This window comes from Bactrocera neohumeralis, chromosome 4, assembly GCF_024586455.1.
Source record: "Bactrocera neohumeralis isolate Rockhampton chromosome 4, APGP_CSIRO_Bneo_wtdbg2-racon-allhic-juicebox.fasta_v2, whole genome shotgun sequence".
NCBI lineage: Eukaryota > Metazoa > Arthropoda > Insecta > Diptera > Tephritidae > Bactrocera > Bactrocera neohumeralis.
The window spans coordinates 38,645,514-38,657,676 of record NC_065921.1 but is presented as its reverse complement, the minus strand read 5'-3'; the positions used below and the strand labels follow the sequence as shown (position 1 = coordinate 38,657,676).

Sequence of the window (12,163 nt, the reverse complement as noted above, 5' to 3'; positions counted from 1 at the left end):
TTCATGGTGATCATCTATGTATACATTTTATAGGTGTTCCGACGTGTCGTTCTTGGTGTTAAAAGCTTTGTGGTAAACTTGTGGCTTAGATATACAGGGGTAAAAGAGCATTTCATGCGGTGTAATAAAGAGCTTGTCAGTGAACTGGGGATTGTTAGACAATTTTTCATGCAAAGACGAAAGAAAGATATTTCAGAGGGAGCCAAATTGAATACATATATGGGTGATCCGAAACTGTCAGAATCTTAATAATTTAATACGTTGTATAGTGCGCCGTTTCGTTTAAACAAGTATCCGTTAGAACTTTTTGACCCTAAAAAATATATACATATCTAAATGATCAGTGTGACGAGCTAAGTCGATTTAGCGATGTTCGTCTGTCTATCCGAACTAGTTACTCAGTGTCTGAGACATCTGAAATCATCATAGCAAATAGCTATCGTAACGATGTATGGAAAACTGTTTCATGTGACGAGATATTTTCACGAAATTTGATACGGTTTATTATCTTTGGCAATAATGGTAAATCCGAAGGAACTATTCAGAGCGAATACATATAGCATACAGCTGTCATAAATCTGAACGATCGGAATCAAGTTCTTGTAATAAATCGTTTATATATAGAGTATTACGGGGTTATATGCATTTATTGATCCAAAAATTTGTACACATGTTGTGGTATCTTCTAACTGCATTTTAAGACTATTTATTTAGAAAAGAACTATAACTGATCTCCGGGAGCCCCTCTCAAACAGTCGTTTAGGGGGTACCACTATACCTCTGAACTGGATGCTCTGAAATTAAAAACCAAACAGATTTCGTTAAAGTATTGTTAAGTATATTAAAACAAATCGAAAAAGTAAGTAAAATAAATTTTTTTTACAAAATGTCGGTTTCTCAAAAAAAAAATCGATTTTTGACCAAAATTTCGGTGTTAAATTGTATAGAAAAATATTTATCGGTGAGAAAAAATATTCGATTAATTACTAAAACATATATAGAAAAACATAGAAGCTTATGTTTAAATTTGAGACTAACCTGTTTAGCCGTTTTCGAGTAATGTTGGTCACCGACTTTGAAAACACCATTTTGAGAAAAACGCTGTTTAGCCTTGTACTTCCAAGCACTCTGAAAAGCCTCTTCAAATTTGCGTGTAACTTCGAAAATAATCACCGGAACTATATGAAATTTTCTGTTTGTATACATATACGTACATACATAAGAAAATGAAATAAAAACATCGTTTTTTTATTCTAACTGTATATAACCCTTAAAGTTACGGAGTAACCGAAATCGTTTTTTCTTGTTGTAAATAACTAAGATAAGAAAGTTATAAGGAAGTTTGTTTTAGGATTTTACTTTAGAGAAGATGATATAAGTTTTTTTAATGCTGAAATGTAAATGAATAAGAATTAAAATCCTGGCAAAGGCGACAGAATCGTTTGGTTCAACATGAGTTTCCGATGATTTTATAAGTTTAAACAGTTAGGGCTAGGAAAAAGACACAGCTTTAATTGGTAACTAAAGTTGCATACTTCCGAACAATATTCCAATATATGTAAGCCGCACCACAATTATAGAAAAGTTAGAAACGCCACACAAAATGGTATGAGCCTCGGCGAAATGCCCTTTGGGTTAACTCAACTGTCTATGTACATTTTATTGGGTCATAGTTATATTTAGTAAATAAATATGCGAAATTAGTCTTCCATAAGCCACACACAAAATTCTCACAGAGAAGTGATGTAGCTAACGGAGAAATTGACTTTTTACTATATTTCCATATCTTCGTGATTTTAACTAAATAAAACCAAATATATGAATGAATTTTGGAAAAATTGAATTCTGTAAACAAAGAAAAGCAAATGATTGATGATGACAAATTTAAATACATAAACAGTTGGTACTTAACTCGGCAATACCTTGAAGCATAATGATAAAGTTGCTTAAAAAGTAATCGGCAAAGTGAATGCGTTTCTTTACAAAATTTTTTTAAGTAGGCTAAAAGTTATAATTAAATAATGAATGGCTGAAGTCAAGTGAAATTGACTCCGGCAAACTGTATGAAAGTAAAAGTACGGTCATATTTGACATGGAGAGAGCCGTTTTTGTGATTCAAAATTTTTTCACGAAAATAATTTTTTTTTTTTATTACAAACATTTTTAAAACTTTAACAATGTTTGATATCACTACAACTAGTTTCAAAACTAACGAGCAGTTTGATTTGAATAACTTAAAAACAAATTACAAATTAATTAATAGTAATATTCATACATACATATATGGTAAATAATTAATTTCTTTATATTTTAGCTTCCAAATAAGCTATGTGGTTTTTTTCGACATAATCGACTAGGGCGGCAAGTGTCGAAAAGAAGATTTCTCGCCTCCTCGTTCACATGTGTATTAAGCCTTTTGTAGAGGGCATCTGCCTGACTCCTTATTTCTTCGGCGACTGTATTCACCCTTAGGTCTCGATGAATATCAGCATTTCTGCAGTACCAGGGAGCATTTACAATGCTAACTCCTTGTTTTGAAAACGTTGTATAATATTAGTACTGCCATCATTGGCACATCCCCACAGTTGCGCACCATATGACCATACCGGCTTGATTATTTGTTTATAAAGAAGTAATTTGTTGTATATGGACAGGTTTGACCCTCGCCCAATTAGCCACTTCATTTTTGACAATTTCAGATTAAGTTCAATCCTTTTTATTTTAATATGCTCTTTCCAACGTAATCTAGCATCGAGCGTGATGCCAAGATATTTAGCTGTATTTGCGTATGGTATGCAGACATCTAGAATACTTATAGGTTGATAAGTGATTCTTTTGTTTGTAAAATTTACATGAACCGATTTGCCACCGGTTAGTTTTATTCTCCATTTTTTAGTCCAACCTACTACAGAGTTGATTGCATGTTGCAGTTTTAGCGCAGCTTTTTCTGCTGTTTTTTCGACGCATAGTTTTGCGGTGTCATCAGCAAAAGTGGCAGTCATACTGTTTGGTGCTAACGGTAAGTCTCTTGTATACAGAATATATAAAAGTGGACCTAAGATACTTCTCTGAGGAACTCCTGCTTCAATTTCTTTAAGTTTGGAGAATTAATTTCCTTGTTTTACGCGGAAAAATCTCATGGTGATATACGATTCTAAAAGAGCACAATACGCAGCCGGAAGACATGATTTTAGTTTTTCTACAAGGCCTTCGTGCCATACCTTGTCAAACGCTTGCGCAACGTCAAGGAATACAGCTGAGCATACGTTTCCCCCCTCCAGAGATTTTTCTATTTCTGATGTTATTCTGTGAATTTGTTCTATTGTTGAATGCTTATTTCTAAAACCGAACTGATGCGATGGGATTAACTGCTTTTCGTCGATTATAGATTTTAATCTTAGATAAATTAATTTTTCAAAAAGTTTTGAGATTTGTGGAAGTAGTGAAATTGGTCTATACGACGAGACTACGTGAGGATCCTTTCCTGGTTTAGGAACCATAACAACTTCGGCAACTTTCCAAAGGCTTGGGAAATGTGTTAGACGGATTGCTGTATTGTAAAGATAGGTGACCTTTCGTAAACATATGTATGGTAACTGCTTTAACACTTCAGCTGTAATTAAATCGAAGCCAGCTGCTGTCTTAACTTTAAGCTTTTTAATTTCACTTTTAAGTTCACAAATGGTGATTGCTGGGATTGTTGCATGATCTTGTTGAATACTACTGAGGAACGCGATTTCACTATCCTCGTTTGGACGAAAGGTTTCAGCTAGATGTTTTGCAAATGCGTTAGCTTTATCACAATCACTTCTAGCCCATGTATTGGAAGCAACTTTTAGTGGTGCAACGTGACTTGTTGGACGTTTCAGATACTTTGTACTTTTCCAAAGTGAGTAATCATCTTTTTTGTCAGCGGATAGTTGAGATAAATATTTATTAAATTACTCATTCTTAGTATGAGCAATTTCTTGTTTTAATTCTGCTGTTGCCTTATTAAGGTGTGTTCTGTCGAGAGGTGAGCGAGTTTGTTGCCATTTCCGTCGTAACTTTCTTTTCTTAATTAGAAGGATTTTAATAAATAATACTTAAGCGAACTTACACCACATAAATGCTGATAGCTTGTCATATCAAATGATCACAAAAGAGTTAATGCTACTTTTTGAAAAGGTTATCGAAAATTTCGAAAATTTCGATCTCATTCTCCTCGTAGTATACACTATACAGCGATATCCTACAGTAACACACGAAGTTATTTATTCGGATATAATTTTTGCAGTTTGTGTGGCTACATTCCCACATCTTCATGTTGAAACATTAGACTATAAAACGTAAAGACATACTGATTGGGACTCTATGCCTCACCGTGCCTTCTTTATTATTACAATTAGTTACAACGTATTTTATGTGCTTTGCGTGAGTCAAAGTCCATAAAGATATGCCGGTTTTATTTCTATAGCTTGCACTAGGTGTATGTACAGAGGTTCATTCGGAAATAGCTTTGTCTTGTCATTTTTATACACTAAACAGATTATACCACGAAGTTTATAACCCTATTATACATATTTGACAAACTGAATCGATTTACCCACGTCTGTCTGTCTATCTGTTTGTACTATATATGTACGTAAACTAGTCCTTTAATTTTTGAGATATTGATCTGAAACTTTGCAGACGACGCCCATTTCCCCCCAAGAAGCTGTTCATTTGTCGAAACTGCCGATATCGGACTACTTTAGCATATAGCAGCCATACAAGCTGGACAATCGGAACCACGTGCTTATAAGGAATATTTTGTATTTTTGAGTGGTATTGCAGTGCAACCGAAGTTAACGTTTTCATTTTGATTTGTATACTATATACAATCGACTGTCGTTAATTCAAACCTGCGATAATCCGACCCTCTCTATAAATCAAAAGAATATCTTTATATTTCGAACTAAATCTATACATTTTTATGCACTTGGTAATTCAAATGAAAAAATCATTACTGTATTACAAAACGACGCATTAATTCGAACTCATAGGCGTACAACACGCTCCAATTCTATGTTGCCGAGAGAAAGAGGCGGAACGATTGTAAGTGCATGTTGCGACAAGTTCAAACGAGCCTTTGTTTTTGTTATGATTAGTTTGACTATTTGACACACACAAAAGAGTTTGCGTCTACTCTAAGCATCAAAAACTTTGAAGGGAGGCTTGCAAATTTCAAAGAGAGAAATGGAGTTGTGTTTTAAAAAGTTTGTTGAGAAAGAGGAAGTGTTGATGGTGAAGTTAGCTTAGATTGGCACAGTAAGTTAAAGACCTTGATTAAAAATATGATGCCCGGTACATTTTTAATACTGACGAAACTGGCCTATTTTTCATATGTTTAGGGGATAATTGTTAAGCTCATTTTAGAATCTCTCGACAAGCAGCTAACTGCAAATATTACAGTTCCAACACCTTTAACAATTCTCAACTGATTGAAAAAGTCCGGTTTCTTAAAAGAAGATCTTATGGATATTAAAGAACCAGTTAGTTGATATCAGCGGTGGGAGTTTTTCTAACTTTGTTCAAGTGGATGAAGATGTTGCACTCTCAGATTCACTAACCGATGGCGAAATTTTATCTGCGACAGATCCGAAAGAAAAAAGTAACGATGAAGATAAGGACGATAAATCAGAACCCCTGTCAGAGGTGTCAGTTAGGAAAGCAAGATCTTCATTTGTTACCTTACAAGGCTTCTGTCTACAAAACGGAAGTGATGAAAAAGCATTTCAGGCACTTTTGCTCTTAAAAAAGTCTTAGAGCAGTCTAAACAGCAGCAATCGCTTTGAAGCAAACCAGTACACAAATGTACCTCTAAACTTTTGACATTGTTATAGAACAGCAGTTAATAAATAATAAGTGATCAATACTTAATAACTCGAAGTTTTGTTAATTTTTTCTCACAAATTTCGATCCATTTGATATTTCAAACACTCGATAATTCGTAATATTTTAAGAGTCCCTCGAGTTTCGAATTAACGAGAGTCGGGGTATAGCACTATATATTCATTCGTGTGCTTTTCAACAGGGCAAGGATTTTTAAACTTAACGATACAAATATTATAAGAAGATTTCTTAAGTTGTACTATATATAGTATATAAACTTTGAGGTTTTTCATCACCTTTCGTGAGACGTCTGTTATTAGAAAATATGTTTATGTATGGTATGTAAGAGCTTAGAATTTAGCTTGACTATAATAAACTTAGGAGTTCTCTCATTCGAGACTGTCGTGCTTTTTTACATGTCTGGTCCCAAATCCAGAACGCAACCCTGGGGAGGGATGTTTTTTGACTACTAAGGCCATGAGCAGCTTGAGTAATATGTAAAAAATCGTTTCTGGCATTTCGTTTCACTTGCGTGAAATTCTACACATGGGTCCATCCTCCTGGCGCGCTGTAGTAACTCGGCTATAACCGCGTAAACGGGATATACGTCAATAAAGAAGAAGATAATAGTCTTAGATAATATAGATTTCCCTAAGAGTCACACTTAAGTCATCTGCCGTATGATTGACTCCAAACTAATCACTTGCAACTAAGCAGACGTTACAATAAAATCTCTCCGCAAAGAGGCCATCGTAACGTATGAGTAATCTGAGTTTTGCAAAAAGTTGTCTCATTACTCGACTTGATGTATAATCGTTGAAGTTATATGGTCCAGTGCATACTCATGCGCAATTTATACGCCGACATTGCTAAGTTCTAGGTAATTAATATTATAAATATTCTAATCTGCCATTTGTGGTTGGCGAAGGGATCGAGGTGATCAGGGTTGGGCAATTGCAAAAATTAACAAATGAAAGCAAATCCAACCTCGACAATGAGAAGTAATTAGATAAAGTTTTACTGCATGTGATATTCATATTTCATTATCTATCTACGTAGATAAGTAGATAAAGATTATTAAATATTCAAAAAATAACACATCATCATTTGAGGGTTAAAGGGAGATTTATTAACTCTTTCACTTAACCAAGCACTTTTTTGCTGTGCGAAGGGGGCCGTCGCCACGAGCGCAACGTCTTGGGGGCGGCAAAACGATCTTCGCTGTTTTTTAATCTTCGAAAAATACTTCAGCAATTTTTTTTACAAAATTTATTATAAAAGGTAAAGAGTTGTACACTCACAATATAATAATCTGAATAGCAATGAAAAATATCAATTTTTACTCGAATACTCTTCAGTCTTTGAATTTGTCTTATATCTTTTGGCTTATATTTTCTTAAAAATAGTGATAGAACTTAAAGATGCACTTTCCTGCAAATATTGTCAAAAGTGTACAAGATATAGGGTGAAAATTGGTTTTTTCTATGGCTTTTAATAAGATGTCTTGTAAATTTACTATCAATTTCCTCAAAAACCGTATTGTGAGAATTTTGGAACCTCACAATTTGCGTGGCTTCTAGTTCCTAAATTTTCGAAGATATTTTGTAAAAATTCACTTTTGTTCGAACCACCTCATGAAACTTGAAAAGGTAGGTATATGAAGGGGGGCGGCAGAACATCCTTGGCCACCGGCGCCCGAAGTTGTAGCTACGCCACTGCAAATATGGTAAACATTAAAGTGAAGGTTTATGCTGTATACATTAGTGTCTTTACAAAAAGACCCGTATAACTCCAAAACATATCTAACTTTTCAAAGTGAATGTGCGACCTGTATGGTACTCCACTGCCTGATTAACCCAACGGATGTCGGAAATCGATCATCACGTTGACCCATATATATATTTATAATGTATACTAATCGCTATCATCTGTGAACCTTATACTTTAAGTTATATCAATAATTTAGTTAAAATGTTTTCAGATTCTCAAAACTGGCAAATATGATATGAGTAAACTATGAAAACTAACGAATTCTCTGAATGATTATAAAGCGTTTTACTTACTAGTTCATAACGTCATAGCCCATTGAACCCAATACATATTTTATTTAGTGCAAGAGGGTTTTGAAATCGAAGCTACGGCAAGCCTTATAAGAAAAATTCATTATTTTACAAAATTAGTCGTTTTAGAATATATTAACACGAGATACCGAAAGTAAGTGCCTCTTTCTTTGATTACCAAAATGCTAGAGAGTAGCGATTCGAACAAAACGTGCCAGCTGTTCAAACAAACTGGTAGCACTACCGATGCGACCTCATGCTAAAATGTCTCTTAGGCATACTCATATACATATGTACGTGTCGCTTCATTTTTTGGTTAATAAATTTATGTTGCTTTATAAGTGAGCGGCGTCTATATCTTACGTCTTTCATATAAAATTTTAAATTAATTTAAACCCTAAGTTACGAAAATCATTAAAAACCATTTTTTTTGTCAAAAAAAGAATGTATGTATTGTCAATTTGAACAGTTATTTCACATTTGTATCATTCACAATAGTAAAACTTCCAAAACAATACTTCGAAGCATTTAAGATATCATTTATAACACTTTAATGAGCCTACTCTTATAACTAACCTTCAATTTGCTAACTTTTCTGCTATTGTTACATGTAAATTTGTATACCCTGAATATAAATACTATATTAAGTTTTCAACGAAATTTGTAATATTTGTCCGTCCGTCTGTTCGTCGGTATATATGCAAACTAGTCCCTCAGTTTTTAAGACATCGAAATTTTTCACACGCCTTTTTCTCAGCAAGACGCTGCTCATTTGTCGGAACCGTCGATATCGGACCACTATAGCATATGACTCCGAACGATCAAAATTATGTACTTGTATGGAAAGCTTTTTCATTTGACGAGATATCTTCGAGAGAGTTCGCATGGATTATTATTTAAGACGATAATGCAATATACGAAAAAATTGTTCAGATGAGATCACTATAGCTTATAACTGTTATACAAACTGACCGATCAAAAACATGATAAAGATTTTTTTATACCTCTTTATGCAATAAAAAACGCACCACTGAAGGATATTATAGCTTCCGATGTTACCGTTTTTTCTTGTTTAACAAGAGAGCAGCAGGGACAGATAGCGAGCAGAGCAATGCCGAATCGATGATAATTAATGTTCACTACCTTAACAAGTGTATATAAATTTTTCGAGTACCAATATTTCACAAACCAGCAATGCCAATTAGTTGTCTTCTCTGTAAGCATGAATGGCTGCCCTAATATTTTCAGAAAAATGAGAATGTTCATAAAGCTTTTGGTATGAAAGTCATATTTGGCTCACCCTTCTAGTAAAGCATACTTATGTGTCTGCTTAAGATTTTGTGTATATGCATATACATATGTATCTACATATATGTATATAAATATATACGAGTACATAAGTATATATGGTATATACACTTTTGTAGGTATAGCGCTCGTGCTCTGTTCAAAACAGATAAGCAAATTGGAAATTTTTTAGTTTTCACTGCGATATATCATCTGCGTCAACGTACTGAATTTGTTGTGAAAAGTTATTTGAGCTGTACGCGTACTTGGGTGGATGTACTGTGAAGTGCAATTTAGTTAAATTTCATGCGATTTGTGCAATTCGAGAACACAAAAAAATTTATCGGATTTTTTTATTTGAGACAAACTGTCAAACACGAAATATTTTCAAAAACAGAAACTGAAAAACAATAATAATAGAATTTCGGCAATTTTTTCTTATTTGAGTTGGTAAATCAGTCGAAGAATAGAAGTATCCTGTTGGCAGCTTGGAAGACACATTAAAACAAATATGACGAATTTATCGGCAGATTTACAGAGTGTTTTACTCTACTTATCAGCATTCTTTATGGTCTTCCTCTCGTTTGTGGTGTTCAGTTTGTGTTTACGTGTATTACTTTGGATCTATATGCAATACACCCAACGGCCACTCAGGGACTTGCATGCAGACGACAGTGAAAGGAATGGCCGACGCTGTTCCATGCGCTCAGAAAGTGGTATGTTTAAAGGTAGAGAAGTAGTTATGTTGTTTCCGAAACCCGCTTAATTTTAAGGTTTGTAATTTCTTGTTAAAAAACTTCAAATTTGGTGACGTGACCAGGCCCGGCAATGCCTGGCGGTTGTTTGTTTAGTAAACGATCAACGGCAAATGTTATCTACGCTTTGTTTTAACACAACATGTGCCGCATAGTTAAACTGTACAAAAGAGTAAACAAAAACGCTGTCGTGCCTCATCAAGTATGTATTTACCTCAGTTATGATAAGAAGAGAGCTTTCCAAACCGAGAATTTCCTCTCTTAAATAAATACAAGTTATAGGCTTGTGTATATATGTATCTACTTCGTAAAAAGTTGGAGCTTAAAAGCACAAAGCCCTGATGTAATTTAATAACATATACAAAAGCGTTATCAAAATTATCTGTTATCTTTTATCAAGCAAAAATATAATTCCCCAAATGTCTAGGAATTTCTTAATTTCATGAGAGCGCGTTCATTATTCTTCTTTTCCCAATGAAAAAAGAGCGCATTCATTAATATATACATATAAATACGCTACATATGTACGTATACATTAATAAGACAAACGATGACTTCAGTAAAAATTATATCGATGAAACTTGGTCACGTGTTCCTTTGCACTTTCGTGTACTCGGTATTGTATATAGGAGCGGAGCAGGTCCACAAAACACAAAAAGCCGCAAATTAAGATATAGAACTGTAATTTGTTACTAGGGATCACAGTAAAGAAGATCATCTATGGGTTGTAAACTTTTAAAAAGTGGGCGTGGTGTCGCCATCTACGAAGTTTAAATTTCTCTCAAGCCACTAAAACTGCATCCACCAAATTTGTTCAGTCTATTTTTCGATATCTCCTCGTCGATGTTATAATGGATGAAATCATTTGATAAGCACGCATTAAATTTCATGACTGAGATGGTAGGGAATAGAGCTGAAAAACTATCGCCAGTCGGACCAGTTGATAGTGTCGATAGTTTAAAAAATACTATCGATAGTATTTTCCCCTTTAAATCAACTTACTTTTCGCTGGTCTTTATTAAGGAGTTATATACAGTTAGAAGACCGAAAAAAGCGATTTTTCAGATTTTTTTCTGAAAAAACTTTTAAAATTATTTGGAATGGAACTACAGCTGATCTCCGGGAGCTCCTCTCATAAAATACATTTTGCGGTGACCACTACATCTCTGAACTGGATGCTCTGAAATTAAAAATCCAAACAGATTTCGTTAAAGTTATGTTAAATCTGTTAAAGCAAATCGAAGAAATTAGCAAATTAAAATTTTTTGAAAAAATGGCGGTTTCTCCAAAAACAAATCGATTTTTGACCAAAATTTCGGCCTTAAATTGTTTATAAAAAAAATTTTATCGGTGAGAAAAAGTCTTTGATTAATTACTAAAAAGTATATTTAAGAAGCTCGTGTTAAAATTTGAGGCTAATCGGTTTAGCCGTTTTCGAGTAATGTTGATCACTGATTTTGAAAACACCATTTTGAGAAAAACGCGTTTAAAGTTTGGCCTCGTACTTCCAAGCACTGTGAAACGCCTTTTCAAATTTGCGTGTGACTTCGAAAATATTCACCAGAATGATATGAATTTTTCTGTCGTTTTCTTAAATAGATTTTTTTTTTCATTCTAATTGTTTATGACCCCTTAAGAGACATGGCTGTGTACACTTCATTTTTTGAAATTATTATTGGATTTATTTATAAAACAAAACATGAACAATGTTGACGCTTTTAGCCTTTAGTGCAGCTCTTTTATCAGATATTAGTAATCCAGCCTGGCTAAAGACTCTCTCAGACTAATGCCCTCTGGTTGTATATATGTATGAGTACGTACTATCTACATATACAATATGTTTTGTGAAATTCGAATTTTCAAATCTTCTTCTTTACTGGCGTAGATACCATTTACGCGGTTATAGCCATAATTCTCTTCAGAGGCTGTTGTTTACTTTTCATTGGGGGCGTTTTTATGTGGCGGTTCCCAAACCTTCAGTAGGGATGGTTCGCCTTCTCACTATAGCTCACCATCAAACGGATGCTCTTTGGCTACTCAGAGAATATTTGGTATAAGACCGGAAGTCGTGAGCTGTTCGAGCCATATGTAAAAAATAGTTTCTGGCCAAAATCAAGACTACTAAAAAAATGGAGGTTTTAATCAATTTTCATTTTGTCACGGTTCTTAATTCTTTCCAAAATACTTGAAGACGAAGGCGTAAAAAAT

At 34.2% G+C, this 12,163-nt stretch overlaps 1 protein-coding gene across 5 annotated transcripts in view; it reads left to right on the top strand.

The window, feature by feature from the left end:
- Positions 1–12,163, top strand: part of LOC126756070 (clathrin coat assembly protein AP180) — a 54,313-nt gene that overhangs the window by 21,474 nt on the left and 20,676 nt on the right. The window contains exon 1 of one of the 5 annotated variants that reach the window (XM_050468887.1): positions 9,447–9,916. The exons of the other annotated variants lie outside the window; for them this stretch is intronic. Within the exon in view, the coding sequence (XP_050324844.1) occupies positions 9,712–9,916 (205 nt within the window). The 5' untranslated portion in view covers positions 9,447–9,711. Of the gene's footprint in view, positions 1–9,446; positions 9,917–12,163 lie in introns of those variants that run through there. 5 annotated transcript variants of the gene reach the window in all.